Below are 20,535 nucleotides of genomic sequence, written 5' to 3'. Positions count from 1 at the left end.
GCTCACTTACCTTCTGAGCTTGTTCTAAGATGGTGATTGCTTGTAGTGTGGTTGCTAAGCACAGTACTGACACCAATTATAAGTTTGAAGAATGGCTGGATCATTACATCAATTGGCATGCATTACTGGTTTGCTGGTGCTGTCGAACTGTAGCTTGTTCAGCTATTCCCCTCCCCTTTATAAACTTGCACATAAATTACACCAACCGGAGCAATTTAACCAACTGCCAGTCAGGATTTCCAGATATCATTCTCATGCAGCAGTGCACTCTCACGCAAATAAAGCTGCTGCAAGCCTCAGCTTGTATACGTGGCCACCTCTTTTACTGTTGTCCAAAGACATTTCACCACGTACCCCGATTAACTTTTATGAAAAGTGATGCACTTTGAGAGACGGGGCAGATCGAAGGCAGTCGGTAAGAGTAGCCACATCACTTTACATCCTAGGAGGGGGCGATAAGATCATCTAATCAAATAGCACAGAGATAGCTCCTTAGGCCCAACTTGCTCATACTAACCATGATCTCCATGTAAGCCAGTCTCTTTGTCTGCTAAACCTTTCCTCGTTCATGTACCTGTTTGTCTTTTAAATGTTGTTATTGTGCCTTATTTAACCCTTTTCTTTGGTAGCTCATTCAGTATATGTGAAGAAGCTGCCCTCCAGGTTCTGTTAAAACTTTCTTCTCTCACCTTAAAACTATGCCCTCTATATTTTGACTATCTACCCCTGCCAATAAAACTACATGCATTCACAATATTTACTGTATGCCCCTCAAGATTTTATACACCTCTATATGGTCACTTCTCAATCTCATGCACTTCAAGGAATAAAGTTCTAGCCTGCCCAAACTCACTCTATAACAGAGCACCTTTAACCCAGGCAACATCCCTGTAAATCACCACTGCACTTTTTCCAGCTTAATGGCATCTCTCTGATGAAAACTCAACACATTTCCCTAAATAAGGCCACACCAACATCTTGTACAATTGCCATATAACATTCAAGTGTCTATATAGAATATGATAAAGCCACATGCCAAAAGCCGCCTTCTGCCTGTTTCATCACTTACAGGGAGCTATATTCTTACAACCCCTGGGTTCCTGTGTTTTACAGCACTTCCCAAGGCCCCATCATTTACCATGAAAGTCCTAAAATGCAAAACAATTGTTGTCATCATTGCAGACATATCTATGGAATTGATAGCCAGGTGCAGTGTTCATTCCTCAGGAAGACATCTGCATTGAGATATTCACATTGTGAAAATGTCCTAATGCACCTAGTGCTGCCAGCTGGAAGCCAGTCTCTCTCAGCTTACTCCGGCACCAGCACCAAGTGCTATCTTTCACGTTTGCTGTGCGTTCTCCCATGCAGTAATCTTTTGGAATATCTACTAATTCACTCAAGCCTGAGAGCAACTATCAACAGCAAAATCCTTTGCAGCTGGCTAGCTTCTTCCTGCAGACCAGAAAGGCAGAAAGAAGGTAAATGTTGATTGGTAACAAGAACTGTTACTAATCACTAATTTACCTAGAGGCGGCTGTTGACTGATTAAATAGCTCTGGTTGGGGTACTTCCAGCTGCTACTTATGTGCTCAATTTTGCAAACTTTATGAGAGGGGAGTAGCTGGGGCACCAATGTCCAATTTGACAGTTCAAAGGTTCATTTTATTATCAAGGTACAAACACAATCCTGAATTTTGACTCTTCTCCAGGTAGCCATAGACTGCTGAAAACCATGTAAATATTTGAGAGAAAGACATCAACCCCTCCAACACACAAAAAGAAAAAGAAAAATTTTCAAACCCCAAGCACCCCCAACCCCTCCCTCATACAAAAACTGACAGATCTCCCAAACCTCCGTAACAAGAAAGAATGGGCAAGAACATGATAAAAAACGTGGAACTGAAAGAGGAAAATATGAACTACCATTAGCTTGAACTACAGTCCAATCTATGAATCCCAGAATTTTGACAGCATCTCCAAGAGCATCGAGACCCCTCTGACAAAATCAGCACTGCATGCCAATTGACATAATGACCCTGCCACTCTTCAAATGTATAATAGGTCTCAGTATTGTACTTACCTACACACTTAGCCACATGGTAGCCTGTACAACTGCACTGCAAGCAATCACTATCTTGGAACAAGCTCAGCAGGCATTCGTATGGTTTCTTGTCACATGTAGCAAGATGTAGTTGAAAGTTTGTCATGCATACTGTTCATACAGATCAAATCATTACACAGTGTATTGAGTTAGGATAAGGTAAACCTGCAGAATAAAGTGTAAAAGCTATTGAAAAATGCAGTGCAGGTAAATGTTAGAGTGCAAGGTCATAACAAGGTAGATTGTGAGGTCAAGAGACCATCTGCAAGGTCTATTCAAGAGTGTGGTGCCATTGAGAGAGAAGCTGTTCTTCAAAGGTCAAAGAAAAATTTACTATCCGAGTACTTACATGTCACCACATACAACCCTGAGGTTCATTTTCCTGCGGGCATACTTACCCAATCTATGGAAACATAACTGTAAACAGGATTAATGAACAATAAGCTGTGCAAATGCAAATATACATAAATAGCAATAAATAATGAGAATGTGAAATAACAAGATAAAGAGTCCTTAAAGTGAGACCATCAGTTGTGGGAACACCAGAAATAGAATGAGTGTAGTTATCCCCTGTTGTTCAAGACCCTGATGGCTGAGGGGTAGTAACTGTTCTTGAACCTGCTGGTGTGAGTCCTGGGGCACTTGTACCTTCTGCCTGATGGCAGCAGCGAGAAAAGAACATGGCCTGGGTGGTGAGGATCTCTGATGATGGATGCTACTTTTCTGTGGACATGTTTCTTGTAGATGTGCTCAATAGTTGGAAGGATTCTACCCGTGATATACTGGGCTGAATCCACTCTCTTTTGTGGGATTTTCCACTCAAAGGCATTGGTGTTCCCTTACCAGGCCATAATGCAACTTAGTCAGCACACTTTCCACCACACATCTATGGAAGTTTGTCAAGGTTTTCGATGACATGCCAAATCTATTCCTGAGGAAGTTGAGGTGCTATAATGGGTCCCCTGAGATACAGACTTTAGAAATTTAAAGTTACTGACCCTACCCACCTCTGATTTTCCGATGAATTCATGGACCTCTAATTTCCCTCTCCTGAAGTCCACAATCAGTTCCATGGTCTTGTTGACATTGTCTGAGAGGTGTAAAGTGAGCAGGGGGCTAACCATACGTCCCTGTGGTGCTCCTGTGCTGACGAAGATTGTGGAGGTACATTGAGCCTGATGGTATATCCTTACAGGTTTTTGTATCAGATGATGGGAAAAGGGAGAAGAGAGAAAGTCTGGGGTGTGTGGATCTTTGATTATGCCTGCTGCTTTCCTGAGGGAGCGAGAAGAATAGAAAGTGTCCATAGAGAGGTGGCTGGTTCCCATGATGTGCTGTGTCGACAACCCTCTGCAGTTTCTTACAGCCATGCGCAGAGCAGTTGTCATAGCCTTTAGTGGACAAACACTACGGTGTGTATCCCGTTAATAAGTCATCTCATACCATCACATAATGAGAAAAAGATTAATATTGAGCATGAAAAAATTAAATTTCAGGTGAAGTGCTGTGCAAGAAAAAAGTTGGAAGAAAAAAAAGCACATTCATTTTTGAAGGCAGATGATAATGAAAAGATGGAAGAATTGTGAAATACAATTCATGCAACATCAGTAAGTCCAAAGAATTGATTGTTAACTTCAGAAAGGATAAGATGAGAGTACACATACCCTCCTCATTGAGGGATCAGTAGTGGAAGGAGAGAGCAATTTCAAGTTCCCGGGTGTCAGTATCTCTGAGGGTCTATGCTGGACCCAACGTATCGATGCAGTTACAAAGAAGGCACAATCCTGGCTATATTTCATTAGGAGTATGAGAAGGTTTGGTACGTCACCAAAGACACTCTCAAATTTGTACAGATGTACACTGGCTGCATCACTGGCTAGTATGGGGGGTGGTGGTGGGGGCACTGCAGAGGATTGATATAAGATGCAGAAATTATAAACTCAGCCAGCTCCATCACGGGCACTAGACTCCCCAGCATCCAGGACATCTTCAAAGAGCGGTGCCTCAAAAAGGCGGCATCCGTCATTAAGGATGCCCATCACCCAGGACATGCCCTCTTCTCTTTGCCACAGCAGGAGGGAGGTGCAGGAGCCTGAAGGCACACACAAACACACAAACACACAAAGTGATTTAGCAGCAGCTTCCTTCCCTCTGCCAGCAGATTTTTCAATGGACGTTGAACCCATCAACACTACCTCACTAATTTTTTTTGCATTATTTATTTAATTTAACTTTTTAATTTATATGGATATATAATGTGTTTATGTACACACACATACACATTAGTTCAAGCTTTAAAAAATTATCATGTATTGCAATGCGCTGCTGCCACATAACAACAAATTTCGTGAGGTATACAGGTGATGTTAAACCTGATTCTGATACAGATTTAGAGTAAGGGTCTTGGTGAGTAAAAGGTTAACTATCACTGGTTGAAAATCAACTATAAACACAAATTAGGATAACAATGGAAGAATAGAGCACATTAGCAGAATTCAAGGTTGAGGCCAAAGGCATGACTTTGTTGTGATATTTAGTTTTGGAGCATTGGGTTTATGTAATGACATTTCAGCTTCATAATGCAATGCAAATATCATTATACCCAATAATAGGATGGAATACAATTTAAATTGCAAACTTCAGCTCTCCCACTAAGAAGTAAAATGACACATGTAAATTTTATCATTTCTAACATGCTGAGTGTTGGTATCGTAGTAGTCTTAGAATGCCACCCTACTGGCAAATAGGAGAGAAGAAATTTGCAGCCTATGCCAAAGAACTGTGGTAAGTCTTCAAGTATTTTCAGAAAACATGAAGTAAAGAGTTCCTTCTTAATTTGTCTTTGAGTAAGATTTTCTGGTGTTATGTGTTTATAATATTGAGTTCACACATTGTACAATATCAAGAGAAAGCTGATTATTTTTAAATGAACCATTTTGCAGAGATCATGCTGTGCACTGAACATTCTTAATTTTATAGGTTGGAAGAGTGCAGCAATTCCAGTGCTGAAGGCAACACTGGAACAGGCAGAATTGATGCAATGTAATTTTTTGCACAGTTTTGATTTTCCTTCAATAAAGTAGGTATCTTATTGTTTCTGCAGGAGGTTTTAGTGGACACAAAATCGTTCTCTGGTACAAGAGTGAGCCACCCGGAGCAGATGAGGATAGTCAGGCAAAATCGTCAGGTGACTTGGCCATAACATTTATTGTATTAGAAGGAAGATCAGTTCTGGTATCTGATCCCTTTTGGCCAATCCATGTAAGTGAACCTCAGGAGGAAAGTTCTTATTGTGAGGTTGATTGGAGGAGCAAATTGGCTTCTCTCCTATTAGGCCCTTGTGGCTACGGGAATCGGGGGTATGGAGGGAAGGCTGGTGCAGGGTTCTGAGTTGGATGATCAGCCATGATCATAATAAATGGCGGTGCAGGCTTGAAGGGCCGAATGGCCTACTCCTGCATCTATTTTCTATGTTTCTATGTTTCTCCAACCAGTTGTCATTGCATCAAACTGTCGGTACTGTGAGTTTGTCCATTGTTGCTCTATGGTTCAAGCCTAGTTTAATATTGAGCAGTATATGCAATTCTAGATGTTAATATTAAGCAGTAAAAGTAGGTTGACATAGTGTAGGAGGTTTGGTTGATATGGCAAAAGATGGTCTGGAGGGGCAGTAAACTTGGTTTTAATTTTGGAGATCATGGGAGGGCTGCTTCTCCAGTCTTTATAAACATGATTTCCATATAAACACTTCTCGGGCTTTCAGCTGGGTACAGGTATTGATTATAACCAATGTTTTGATGACAATCTCTGTCATCTTCATCAGTGATGAAGGAGACATTGGGGCTTCTCATTGAAACATTGGTTATTATCTATACCTGTACCTAGCAGGAAGCCCAAAAACAGTTTATTGATCATATATGTTGGAAATGCACTAGATCTTTTTTCATGATTTCCATATTTTAAATTTGGGCCTTTTGTGTCCAGTAAGGCTTGACAGAGCAGAAACTCCACAGCAAGTGTGCTCTCTACTCTAGGCTGTTGAAATGTGACGGGGTTCCAAAGTGCCTTATGGGAACCCAATTTACAGAGGTTAATGTATATTTTCCCTCTTTTGATTGGTTGCTTTGGTTGTTCATTGGAAGCCCCCAAGAAAAATGGAAATAGAATTAGAACATTTCAATTCCATTATCACCCTGTCCTACAGGGTGAAGAAGGTTAAACTCCAGCAAGTAGCCTCCTCAAATGACCAGATGGGCACAGCTGTGATATTCTGTGTGGTTAAACAAGCTAACAGAATCATGATCTCAGAAAGAATTTCATTTAAACAAAGTAATAAAAATCAATCCAGTCACATTGCTCTGACTGCAATAGGGACCTATGCATTTCAGAGAAAACAGAAATTTGGAATAAAAGAATGGAATTGCATGTTTTTATTATACTGTCAATAATCTGATTGACTGTACTATTTAGGACCAAATGCTTGCCACTTATTAGTGTAGCCTAACAAAATGCATTATTATATTGTATGCTAGAACTAAAACTGTTGGGCATAGAGCTAAATATTTAAAGCATTTAGTTATTGAAATATCATCTACATCTTTACATGCAGTAACTAACAGCAATTGCCTTTCTAACACTATCCAGAGGATACTGTCGTTTTTACTTTAGTCTGATTTTAGTTAGGATTAGGTTTGGTCCAGATCAGAAGTATACTGTGAAACACCATCTCAAGGCTTTATTGAGTGTCATCACAGTAAAGATCCTTACAAGAGACTTCATCAAACTTAATTCCAATGGCCACTATGATGAGGTTATGCCATTGAATACTATGGGGTGCAAATCGTCCTTGGCTGGATGCTCCAAATACATCATGTTCTAAGTGTGTTCAACTGTGCTTCCTTGAGGTCAATGAAGACACTCTGATATCAGCTTATCAAATTGAAATTTTAATATTTAAACTAAAGCAGAAAATAAGATGGAGGTTTAAGCTGCTAGAGGACTTTCACAGCATGTTAATTTAGGGTCACAAAGTTACGAGGCATGGAAATAGGTCCTTTGACACAACTCAGCCAAGCCAAACAAGATGCCTGAAGTAGTCCTGCTTGCCTGCATTTGGCCGTATCACTCTAAACCTTTCTAATCCATGTACCTGCCTTTTAAGCATTGTAACAGTACCTGTCTTCCTCTGGCAGCTCATCGTTCTTCGTGTGAAAACCTTGTCCCTTTAATCTCCCGATATCCTCTAGTTTTAGACCCTCCTACCTACCTTGGGAAAAAGGTAGTGACCACGCAATCTATCTATGCCCCACTTGATTTAATACACTTCTACTAGGCCTGCCTTGCTCCAGGTTAACAGGCTTAATTTATCCAGTCTCTCTTTATAACTTAAACTCTCCAATCCTGGCAGGATTTTTGTACATCTTTTCTGTACCTTAGATTACTTAATGTTGCTGTTAGTTTGCCTTTTGTGATGAAAAACCAAGTTATCAGAAGATTGATGCTGATGAGAGAGATAAGAGAGACAAAGGGAGAAGCGTTCAAAATGTTAATGAGAGAGGTGAGAGATTAACGAAAAGAGACACAGTTCCGAGTATTGTTTGACCGGTTGCTTTGAACCTGAACTGTTTGAATTTTGTTGGACAGGCGATACCCCAGCAGGGGGATAAAAGGAACAGGTTCGCTAAGGCACGACACACACCACAAGATCACGAGATAACGAGACCCTGGAAGTGCGGTGTGCCCCCACAAGTTGGTGAGTGTTTGAAGGTCGGGTCGCAGGACCAACCATAGACGCACAGGGTGAAAAGGTACGATCGGCGGGAACTTGGTGTGTGTGTCCGCCCTTGCCAGGGTGCCGGGTTCACCGCGGAAGAACCGTCGTGTCCAGAGCGGAGGGGTCACAGTCGGTGACCATAGAAGACATTAAAAGTGTTCTCCCAAAAGCTAATTGCGAAGAACAAAGGTCTGTTTGAATTGGAATTTGCATATTCACTCTCTCCCTCTCCAACGGCACATCAGCGATTACTGTGAACTGTACTCAACTGAACTGAACTTTGTGTCACTTGAGACTGATCATTTTACCCCTAGACTGCAATAGAGCTTGTTTGATTCCTATTATCCTAGTTCTGTGTACATGTGTGTTTTATCATTGCTAACCTGTTGCATTTATATCCTTACGATTAGAGTACTTTGTTACTTATTCCTTTAATAAAACTTTCTTAGTTCCAGTAATCCAGACTTTAACTAAGTGGTCCATTTCTGCTGGTTTGGCAACCCATTTACGGGGTACGTAACACTTTAGACAAAAAAGAAAGTAAGCTCAGCATCCCACTCCAATCCAATTCTAAGGAAGCAGGTAAGAGTTTGTGAAGACTTTTATACTTTATACTTTATACTTTATTGTTGCCAAACGATTGATACTAGAACGTACAATCATCACAGCGATATCTGATTCTGCACTTCACACTCCCTGGATTACAAAAATTAAATATTAAAAATATTAAAAATAATAAAAATTGGTAAATATTAAAAATTTAAACAATAAATCAGAAATAGAAAATAGAAAAATGAAAAGTAAGGTCGTGCAAAAAAACCGAGAGGCAGGTCTGGATATTTGGAGGGTATGGCCCAGATCCGGGTCAGGACCCGTTCAGCAGTCTTATCACAGTCGGAAAGAAGCTGTTCCCAAATCTGGCCGTACGAGTCTTCAAGCTCCTGAGCCTTCTCGCGAAGGGAAGAGGGACGAAAAGTGTGTTGGCTGGGTGGGTTGTGTCCTTAATTATCCTGGCAGCACTGCTCCGACAGCGTGTGGTGTAAAGTGAGTCCACAGATGGAAGATTGGTTTGTGTGATGTGCTGCGCCGTGTTCAAGATCTTCTGCAGCTTCTTTCGGTCTTGGACAGGACAACTTCCATATCAGGTTGTGATGCACCCTAGAAGAATGCTTTCTACGATGCATCTACAAAAATTAGTGAGAGTTTTAGGGGACAGGCCAAATTTCTTTAGTTTTCTTAGGAAGTAAAGGTGCTGGTGGGCCTTCTTGGCAGTGAACTCTGCTTGGTTGGACTAAGTCAGGTCATTTTTGATATTGACCCCGAGGAACTTAAAGCTTTTGACCTGTTCCACTTGCGCACCACCAAGGTAAATTGGGTTGTGTGGTCCGCTACTCCTTCTGAAGTCAACAACCAATTCCTTCGTCTTGCTGACGTTGAGGGATAGGTTATTGCCTTCACACCATGCCACCAGGTTCTTAATTTCCACTCTGTACTCAAACTCATCATTACCCGAGATATGGCCTACAATTGTGTCATCAGCAAACTTATATATTGAGTTCGATGGAAACTTGGCTACACAATCATGGGTGTACAGTGAGTACAGCAGGGGGCTGAGTACACAGCCCTTGTGAGGCATCGGTGCTCAGAGTGATTGTAGAGGAGAGCTTGTCCCCTATTTTTACAGCTTGGGTCCTGTCTGTGAGGAAGCTGAAGATCCAGCTGCAGATCTGAGTGCTAAGGCCCGGGTTCCGGAGCTTAAGGATCAGTTTATTTGGAATGAAGGTATTAAAGGCTGAGCTGTAGTCAATGAAAAAGAGCCTTATGTATGTGTCTTTATTCTCCAGGTGTTCTAAGGAGGAATGTAGGTATTAATGCTTGTATAAACTTATTTTGAGGTGATCATTGGTATGGCATATAGGGAAGTGCCTGCCAATATTTATATAAAGATTAGCATTCCTTGTCAAAACGTATATCAAACATTGAAACACAGTGAGACATGCCTTTTGCATCAAATCAGATTAGCATGCATTATGCTGGGGCCGCCTGCAAGTGTCACCAGACTTCTGACATCAACATGGCATTCCCGTAAGTCACTAACCCTGCAGTATATATTCAGCATGTGTGAAGTATATGGTACACCCAGACGGAACCCTTGTTATAACGGGGAAAACATGCAAACTGCCTATGGGCAGTAACGGGAATTGAACACCAATCATTGATTGCTAACTGGCTTTGAAAAGTGATGTGCTAATCCTACACTAGCTTGCCACCCATATGGACTGCCATGGTATGTTCTGTATTGGATGATAGTACCAGAATGAAAAGCACAAAATTGGCAGTAACCTTGTGACATGGTCAGTGGCATTTTGGACATGGAGAGTAAAGGGTAAAAAGTATCTTTTCTGATTGGAGAGTAACTGACGAGTATTGATACTCTCATAACTAGAATTTACAGCTCAGCCTTTCAACAGGAAGGAAGAGCAAGTCGTATACCTAACTTTTCAGTTGGTAACAAGTCTGGCGGCAGAGTAAGATTTATAGATGAAAACACTAAGTTCCAAAGGAATATAAACTCTGAAAGACATAGTTCAGTGTAAGGAAATGAAGTTAGACATGTTTTACCACTTAAAAAACCTTAGACAGATCATTTGCTAAATATTGCATTCAGATTTGGGCAACAAATCTCAGGAAGGATATATTGGAAATGCATGAAATGCAGGGGCTCCCACCACCAGGCCATCAGGAAGAAGGTGCAGGAGCCTCAGGGTTTACACCACCAGGTTCAAAAACAGTTATTACCCCACAGCCAACAGGGATTTGAACCAAAGGGGATAACTTCACTGAACTTGACACGTCCTGCATTGAGATGTTCCCACAATCTGTGGACTTACTCTCAAGGACTTTCCATCTCACGTTCTTGATATTTATTGCCTATGTATTGATTATTATTATTTCTTTCTTTTTGTATTTGCATAGTTTGTTGTCTTTTGCACACTGAAAAAACACCCACGTTGGTGTGGTCTTTTGTCAATTCTATTATGGTTATTATTCTATTATGGATTTATTGCATATGCCCACAGGTTCTCAGAGTTGTATTTGTTAATATATATGCACAGTACTTCGATAATAAATTTTGGTTTTGGACACAGTATAATATGTGGCGTCAGTAGAATTATACTTCTGATTTAAGTGATAACTTGTAATTTTCATTAAGATGGGTTGGTTATATTTCCTTGAGTTTAGAAGATTAAGGATTGGCAGAATCAAAATGTGTATTTTCTTAACTGCAGCAGGAAGAAACAATATTCTTCAGTGAAGGGAAGTAGAAAACTAGAACATAACCAGAAGATAGAACTGGGACTACATATTCTATTAGTACCATTATGTTCTTGGTAATGCTCTATACCCTTCGAATGATTGTGTCATGTGGGTGTTGTGACATAGTGCAGTCCCTGTCGCTCTTACTTTCATCTCCCACACTGGCTAGCAGTCTCACAAAAGGAGAGATGAATGCATAAGTCTCTCCCTGCCAGTAAATAGCCTCTCCAACAGCAAGACTCATGTAGTGTCTCCTGACTGGCGACAAACAGAAACTGAACACCCTTCAGACTCAGACTGAACTACAGAAAATGGGGAAGATGTCTGGTCCTTGCACACTTAGGCCACAGGCCCACCGGCCTGTAGACACACCCTGGTGCTCATGAACCAGATCCCCAGCTATGGGTAAATAGCCCCATTGCTTTGTGGGCAACCTTGGGAGATACGACGACTACGAGAATAAACCCAGACAGAAAATCTGGAGTGAAGCCCCTAAGGCGGCTGGACGTCATTGAACATCCTTCTGGCAGCTCCTGCAGCCAAGCTGGTGCCAAATGTAAAGCTTCATAAGCTTTCCTTTGGACTACACCAGTGATGCTGAGAGGGGAATCTTGATGATTGGGCATTCCAAGATCTCCATAACTTCCGCCCAGGCTTGTGACTTGGAGAGGTCACAAAGTACTTCCATTGTCCTTCGAGACAGACAGATGCCATCATCTTCATGCCCTTCACTCTGTTGCTTCATATCAATATGATCTTTCTCTCCCTTTGTCCCTATATATTTACTTAGGTACTCCTCAAAAGCCTCTACATACTTTCCTCAAACTATTCCATATAGTAAAGAATTTCATTTTCATGCCTCTTTGAATAAAGAAGCACACTAAAAGTTGTGGAATATTGTAGCATTCTCCCCCAAAGGTCTGTAAATTTAAGGTCAATTGCATTTTGCTCAACCAAGGTTAATAGATTTATTACTGGATAAAGGCATCAAAGAGTATGGAGCACAAACAAGTAAATAGATTTCAAGTACAGTTGAGTTTAGCAATCAGCCAACTGAAGCCCTGTTTAAGGTGCTGTTTGGGGTCTGATTCAAATACAGAGCGAAGAACAGGTTGAAATCATGCAAGCCATATTTCAGCCTTCAATTGTTAGAATGTGACCATCGCTGATAGATCCCTAGGAACTCAAAACCATTATCAGCTTTAGTGCTGGGGGAATAGTGGTGGACAACACAAATGGAAAAAAAGAACTAAGGTTCAAAGGTAACATTAGAAACAAACATGATTTATAGTTCACTGCAGAAGGAAATCAAGAACTGTGCAATAAACTATCCTGCAAGAAAAGATCCAAATTACAGCCAATATGTCAGCACCAACTCAAAGAACACATCTCCCAGAAGAAAGGCATAGATCTCAAACACCTCTCCTGGGTCACTGTGCTCTGCTTAGGCCAAAAATAAATTATTGAGTTGTGGGCACCAAAACCATTAATTTCTTATGCTCCTTGGATAAAATAACATCCTCAACCGACTAATTAACTTGAAATTTTAATGACTCAAAGATAAACTAATTTGAATGAATTTTGACAACATTTGAAAATACTCTGGAATTCTGGTGAAAAATGAACACTAACTTCTCACCTGATTACTCTGGAAGTCATAATCCAATGAAAACTGCAGTTTTCCTAGTTTCTCTGCCTCCGTTGGTTCCTCTTCCTTATCTTCACCTTCAGTTAAACCAGTTTCTGCATCGTCATCATCCTGTTTAACCTGCAAGGAGGAAGCAAAGCTTGAATGGGCTTCTTTAAGAGGTACGTAATGCTTTGCAATATTTGGGCAGTAGAAATGCCAATGTAAGTAAATTAATTCTTTAACCCTCATATGGAAGGCAGTAGATTAAGTAGAGTATGCCTTTTGCTAGCTTTTGGACAAGTGATTTCAAGACCAATAATTGCTTTGTACAAATACAAAGTGCTTTAGCCTTAATCAACTGACAGAATTTTTCCTTACTGGTTGATGGATCAATTAAGACTGCCACTTTAGTTACGAGCTGAATACGAAAGAACTATGTGGAATTTTGACAGCATTCAGAAAAATTTCTATGACATTATCTTGAGACTGCTATTGATTTTTGAAACATTTGAACTAGAAACATGGACCACAAAAGGCAATCTACTATTTCAATGGTTGAGTGATTTTGCAGAGCAGATCTGAGGAAAGCTAATGTGACTGAATATTAATAATCAGGCGTGCAGATGATAATGTGCTTCAAAGAGAGCAGGCAATACAAGAGTCATTAAAAGAGTTTTGATTATATTTTCCTTCATTCCTTTAACTTCAAGTCTACAAACCACATTCATATTTAAATTGCCGCACAACATGCCTTGACTTAACCATTAAAAATCTTAAGACCACAATACATTAGTGGCAATGCGCATAAGCTTTTTAGTTCAAAGTTGCCTCTGTGGTTCCATGGTTTCCATGTTACAATCTGTGCATGAAGGTTTAAGAGGGATTAATTGCTTTTGTCTATCATTGATCAAAACTGTCTTTCAGACATTTACCAATTATGAATGATATTTTAATAAATCCATGTTTTAATACTATTGAGTTTTACATTTGAGGAATTAGTTGGTTGCTGTGTTCCTTTGACCAATCTATATCTCAAATCAAAGGGTTCCACCATGAAAAAGATTATAGATTTATAGAGTTACATAGCATCGAAACAGGCCCTGCAGCTCAGCGACCAAATTGTTTATCTATGCAAAACCCTTGCGCCTGCGCGACGTTTTCACAGTACTGTAGTGATTTTATGTGTGGCACTGTACTGCTATCGCAAAAAAAACAGCAAGTTTCATGACACACGTGAGTGATGATAAACCTGATTCTGATATGGGTCTCCTATTGTGCATCGAGAGAGGGAAGGGGGCAGGAGGAGGGGAATCATGATTGGGAAAAGGGTAAGGGAGAGGGGAGAGAGAAGAGAGCGGGAAGCACCTGAGGGACATTTTGTAACGATCAATAAACCAATTGTTTGGAATCAAATGATTTGTCTGGTGTCTCAGGGCTGGGTGTGCCTGCACCCATGTCACCCCCCCACCCATGGCACTCCCTCACTGCCACCTATCCTATACTCCTCCCAAGAAGCTCCATCCTCAGAATTCCCAACACCTTCTGTTCCATCCAGATTTACAAACTTGCTCTCCACTCCAAATTGACAAATACAGTACTGTGCAAGAGTTTTAGGCACTTGTTGTTGTTGTTCGTCCTCCGTAGTCGAAGATGACCATGGCTTCAAAGTCAAATGGGAGATTGGTGGCTGTGGGTCCCTGATGAGGCCAATCCGGGCCCTGAAGGCTCGCCCACATGTGGGACACAAGTGGGTGGGTGCTGTCGTGGCAGTGGATGCTGCTCGGGCCTTGCGCACAGCACGCTTTCGTTGTGCCTCGATGATGCGCCTGACTTCAGCTGCACGGGCTCCTGTGGTGATCTTGCTGCGCCAAGCTGGACGGTCGAGGGCAAGCGTCTCCCACGTGTTGATGTCGGCACTCAGGCCTTTGAGGGATGCTTTAAGGCAGTCTTTGTAACGTTTCTTCTGCCCCCCGACTGAGCGCTTGCCCTGACATAGTTCTCCGTACAGCAGCTGCTTAGGCAATCGGCTGTCTGGCATTCTGACCACATGTCCAGCCCACCTGGCTTGGGCTTTCAGCAGGAGGGTGTAGACGCTGCAGAGCCCAGCTCGTTCCAGGATTTCCGTGTCGGGGACTTTGTCCTGCCACCTGATGTGGAGGAGTCTGCGGAGACAGCTCAGGTGAAAGTGGTTGAGCTGTTTGGCGTGTCTGCTGTAGACAGTCCAGGTCTCGCTGGCGTAAAGGAGGGTGGTAAGGACCACTGCACAGTAGACCTTCAGCTTGGTGGTAAGGCTGAGTCCTCTCCGCTCCCAGACGTTCTCACGGAGTCTCCCAAAGGCGGTGCTGGCTTTGGCAATCCTGTTGTTGACTTCAGCGTCTATGTTCACTGCACGAGAGAGTATGCTGCCCAGGTAGGTGAAGTTGTCGACTGCCTGGAGGTTCTGGCCCTTCACCGTGATGCGCGGCTCCTGGTATGGCTTTCCTGGGGCAGGCTGGTATATAACTTCGGTCTTTTTGGTGCTGATAGTGAGACCGAAGTTGTCGCAGGCTTGTGAGAAGCAGTCCATTTCATGCTGCATCTCCTGCTCTGTGCTGGCGTTGGGTGCACAGTCATCAGCAAACAAGAAGTCTCTGATGACAGTCTCTTGCACCTTTGTAACTGCCTGCAGGCGTCTAAGGTTGAACAACCTGCCGTCAGTCCTGTACCTGATGTGGATTCCTTCTTCGTAGTTATGCAAGGCATCTGTCAGCATGGCAGAGAATACCATACTGAACAGAGTCGGGGCAAGAACGCAGCCTTGTTTGATGCCATTTGTCACTGGGAAGGCCTCCGACTCGTCGCCATCATCCAGAACTTTCACCATCATACCATTGTGGAACTGCCGGACGATTGTGACGAACTTGCTGGGGCAGCCAAACTTCTCCATGATCTTCCACAAGCCTTCTCTGCTGACCGTATCAAAAGCCTTGGTTAGATCGACAAAGGTCACAAAGAGGTTGCTGTGTTGCTCCTGGCATTTTTCCTGGAGTTGGCGCGCAGCAAAAATCATGTCCACGGTCCCACGTTCAGCACGGAAGTCGCACTGGCTTTCTGGGAGCAGACCTTACTCAAGATGTTGGAGAAGGCGGTTGAGCAGGACGCGGGCCAGAATCTTCCCCGCAATGGACAAGAGGGAGATGCCTTGGTGGTTGTCGCAAGACTGGCGGTTGCCTTTCCTCTTGTAGATGTGGACTATGCTGGCATCTTTCAGCTGTTGCGGGACCTGTCCCTTTTTCCACATGGACTGGAAGAGTACAGTCAGCTTTTGCATCATGACAGGGCCTCCTGCTTTGTATACCTCAGCAGGGATTGCATCGGATCCTGGTGCTTTGCCACAGGAGAGTTGCTTCACTGCCTTCCTGACTTCATCTACTGTGGGGAGGGTGTCGAGGTTCTTGTTGATCTCTACCTGGGGCAGGCGGGCAATGGCCTCGTCGTTGATGTCAGCAGGGTGGTTAAAGACGTTGTTAAAGTGTTCAGCCCACTGATCCAGAATCTGCTTCTTCTCTGTCAGCAGCTGCGTCTCATCTGCGTTGAGGAGGGGTGAGGAGCCGGAGGACTGGGGTCCGTATACAGCCTTAAGCGCATCGTAGAAGCGCTTTATGTCATGGCTGTCTGCATAGCCCTGGATTTCATCGGCCTTCATCTCGCGAAGTTTTTTCTGCACCTTTCTTCTTGCGTTGGTAAAGGCATCTTTCTTGGCTAGCGACGTGGGGTAATTCTGATGCGCTCTGTAATGTTGATGTTTCTTCGTTAGTAGTGCCTGTATTTCTTCATCATTCTCATCCAAACAGTCTTGGTTTCTTCGGGTTGCTGGTCCGAGATGTTCGAGGGCGGTAGTGTAGACAGCGTCTCTGAAGGCTGTCCACTGTTCCTCAACACTGGTCCCGTCTTCCTGTGGTGTGTCTGGCAGTCTGCCTTCAAGGTCATCGACGAGTTCTTCTGCAACCCTGCTGCTTTTCAGCTTGGAGACATTCAGCCTCTCTGCAGTCTTCTGCCCTTGGGGTCTTCTCATAGGCAGAATGTGAAGCCTGAACTTGGACACAATGAGGCGGTGGTCGGTCCAGAGTCGGCATCACACATGGCTCTCGTCACTCTGACATCCATCCTGTCCCTCTTCCTGGTGATGATGTAGTCAATCAGATGCTGGTGCTTCGAGCGTGGGTGCATCCATGACGTCTTCTTACGGGTGGGTAAGCGGAACAGGGTGTTGGTGATGACAAGGTCGTGTGTGGCACATGTCTTGAGGAGCAGAAGGCCGTTGCTGTTACACTTGCCAGTGCCGTGTCTTCCAATGATCCCTTCCCAGGTTTGGTAGTCTTCCCAGGTTAGGCACTACATCTACATATATGTGCCCAAGACTTCTGCACAGTAATGTATTTGGACTAATGATCTAGTGGCATAAATTCAAATCCTATCATAGAATTTGGGGCATTTAAACTTCATAAATTAAACACAACATGAAATTTAAAAGCAAGATTGACCACAAAATGACTGCTTGTCATACCAAGTGTAAGGGGGTTTCGACTTTTATGTTACTGCGGAGGCTAACTAAAATGGCGTCTTTGTTATGTTAATCTGGGGAATGCGGCTTTGTTGTGTTAAACGCTGTGAAAGTTTGCGCTAGCAGCTTGTTTTTGATTTAGAGTGTGATAAGAAAGTGCTATTAACCAATTGGGATAGTTGTTATGGTTTTGGTGTATTTGAAGATATTGTATGCGCGGGGTTTTGGGGCAGAAGGTGGGAGAGCGAGACAGAGGATGGATCAGGTGCTGTGAGTCCGCTAACGGGGTCAGACTCCGAGCGGGACGTTCGGCGAGGAGACGGAGACGGACTCGTGTGGAGCGTCTGGTCGACCACCGTTGTTGGTCCCAGGCGGCAGGTCGAGGTGGTCCGAGGGGGTCCGTGGGGGTCGCAGGGTGAAGAAGGTGGTCCTTGAGCTCCAACGGTTTTTGTGCACGAAGAGATTGAACTTTGATAAGTGTGGTGCCTTTTATTGTCCTTTTATATTTTATTCTCTCTTAATTATATAGTTCCAGTAATATCTATAAACTGTAACTCATTTAATTGCATTTGGTGTATTGTCTGTTATTTGGGCGGGGTGGGGTACATCACACAGCATCCACACAAACTAATTACCCAGTTTGGCGGGGCCGAGGCCGTTTCCCTAGACGACAGCGAGCTGAGCGACCCTGAGGGTGGCCGGGGGGCTACATTGTGTGGGCTTTGTCCGGGATTGAGTCTGCTGATATGCTGTGTGGGTGCCCTGTTTAAATCTGTAATGTGTGTCTCTGTGGGTTATTTGCTGGTGATTGCTGTATGCGTTGTGGGTGAGGTCTTTGTTCGAGTTCAGGCTGGCACTGATGAGTTGGAGGTGGAACTCAGGGCTGTCCATGCTGTTGGGAGAGAGAGGAAAGAGTGGTCTAATTTGGAAGTAGAGTCTGCGAATAAATGTTCTAGCTCTGGCAGGCTCTGCCTGACGTTTGGGATAGTGTCCACCCCAAGAGGGGCGGAGACGTGCGAGACGTGGGCGGAGCGGATCTCTCATTTGTTAGATGAGTGGCAGTGCTCGGTTGAGGGAGAGCGACAGGGATTGGTTGAAAGTTTGAGTAGGCGGGCTGGTGACGGTGTTAGAGCTGTCAGGTTCACTTACACCGTAGTGACAGCTGTCAGTTATCTGAAAGAGGGGGGAAAGTTTTCAAAGTTTTCAAAGTTTCAAAGTTTTCTCTGGCGAGGAGGGCGGCTAAATTGCTTGCAGTGCCGGGGGATCATTTCAGGGGATCAGTTGTTCAGCTGATCAGAGAGGTGTCGGGAAACTTAGTGGAGGCCCAGTGGGGGAACGGCTTGGGATCTCCGGGGAAGCACGTTCCCAGCAATGTACCGATGAACTTCCGAAAAGACCCTATTCCTGAAGGCTTAGAGGGGCCACGCCCCAGGGTGTTGCTATGGATAGAGGGAAGCGATGCTAAAGCTATCCTCGATCCCGGGGCACAGATCAAGTTGTTGTACAGTTCGTTTTACAACCGGTGTCTGAAGCATTTATCCTTGACGACTGCAAGGGCACCGGAGACTTTGGGTACTAGTGGCAGTAGTTATCCAGAAGACGATGATTGGTTAATGACCCTGGAGTTCATGGAGGCATTTTCTGGGCACCCAGCGTGTCGAGTTGCTTCTGAGGACGTGTGTAGCAGCCTTGAGCCAGTACAGAATTTAAACGAGACCCGGTGGTGGTACGGCTTGGGGAAAGTAGCTGAGGGTGAGACCCTCTTAGTAGATGCTCCGAACCACCACGAGGGAGGGGAGTTGACCGCTGAAGACACCTCAGTGAGAGAGAGGTCGCGGCAACTGGACCCTGGCGGCGTGGAAGATGAAGGCAGCGTGTGTGCGGATTATGCGATGTGGTTTAATGTGCTGGATCTGAGGGGTGGATGTTGCCAGATCCTGAGGAGTGCGGCTGTTGAGCCGAAGACGGTCTTTACTAGTTCCCTCGGATTCTTCCGATCCGAAAAGATGCCCAAGGGCATATTCGGAGCCCCTGCATCCTTCCGGCGGGGCATGAGGAAGACCATGGGGGAAGTGAAGGTGTGTGGAGGTTTGACGTATGTGGATGACCGCCTAGAGCTTGGATTCGCCTGGGGGGACTATGAGGCGAGGCGAGTGGCTGAGCCCGGGCGACCGAAGCGAAGTGTCAAATGTGGAGGAGTTTTTGGCCGGAGGAGTTTGGTTCAATGTGAGGAAAATGACCCGACATACCAGTTGAACTTCCTCGTGTTGTTACAGACGGTGGTGGACCGGGGGATGGAAACCCAGGTCGTCAATCTGAATGAGACACAGGGAAGAGAGGGGATTTGCACCGCACTGCTGTCATGTACTGATGAATTAATCCAGCGAGAAGAAGCAATGACCCACCTTCGAAGGGATCAGCAGAAACTCAAAACGTCGATTCAGAACAGATTGGAAGACTTGCAAGGTGGGGAAGATCAAGGAAGTGTTCTGACTAAGGTCAACAGAAAACCGAGAGCCCAGGGAGGGGAGTTTGACTACACTCCCAAGGAGGTGAAGAAATGGAGGACAGATCTCGGAAAAGGGAGGCGGACGCTTGAAAGGAACCTGAAGATGACAATCGCGAGTTTAAATGAAGTGGAAAAACTGAAAGTTGACCTGGAAGACGTCCTCAGGAAGAAACAACCGGTGGCTGAACATTCTTTAACTGCTGCTTTTCAGGTCAGGGAGGAAGAAGCTGGTGGGATAACTGCGTCCCAGATTGAGATGGCCAAGAGCCCTGAGTCAGAACTGCTGAGGCTGTGGCGAGAGTTGAAGGAGTCCCCGAAGAAGCTGACGTCTCGACTGCAGGAGGCTGAAGGGGTAGCCCTGGCTAAATGTTTCAGTTTGGAGGAACTTAAACAGCAGCTACCGATCGAGGGAATGAGGAAGGATACGGATTCGAAGGATGATGTGCTGCACATGTGGTAAATGCTGCCTTTCGCTAACTTCCCCGTGATTGAGGAAGAGACCTTTGGCCCTTCTCCCACTGAGTCAGGTGTAGTGGGGAGAGCTGGCTGTGGGCAGTCTGAGTTACGGCAGGATCAGGAAAGAGGAGAGGCGGGGCCCCGGACACGGGACAGGAGACTCCGAGCTGTAGTGGTGGCCTGAGTGAGAGAGGAGTTGGCA

The 20,535-nt window shown here is 44.2% G+C and overlaps 1 protein-coding gene across 1 annotated transcript in view; it reads right to left on the bottom strand.

Moving 5' to 3' along the window:
* Positions 1 to 20,535, bottom strand: part of LOC134355948 (synaptotagmin-B) — a 425,398-nt gene that overhangs the window by 102,281 nt on the left and 302,582 nt on the right. The window contains exon 4 of the mRNA XM_063066488.1: positions 12,835 to 12,954. Within this exon, the coding sequence (XP_062922558.1) occupies positions 12,835 to 12,954 (120 nt within the window). The remainder of the gene's footprint in view (positions 1 to 12,834; positions 12,955 to 20,535) is intronic.

The sequence above is a fragment of the Mobula hypostoma genome, chromosome 13 (genome assembly GCF_963921235.1).
Source record: "Mobula hypostoma chromosome 13, sMobHyp1.1, whole genome shotgun sequence".
Classification (NCBI taxonomy): domain Eukaryota; kingdom Metazoa; phylum Chordata; class Chondrichthyes; order Myliobatiformes; family Myliobatidae; genus Mobula; species Mobula hypostoma.
This window is presented reverse-complemented; position numbering and strand designations above follow the sequence as displayed.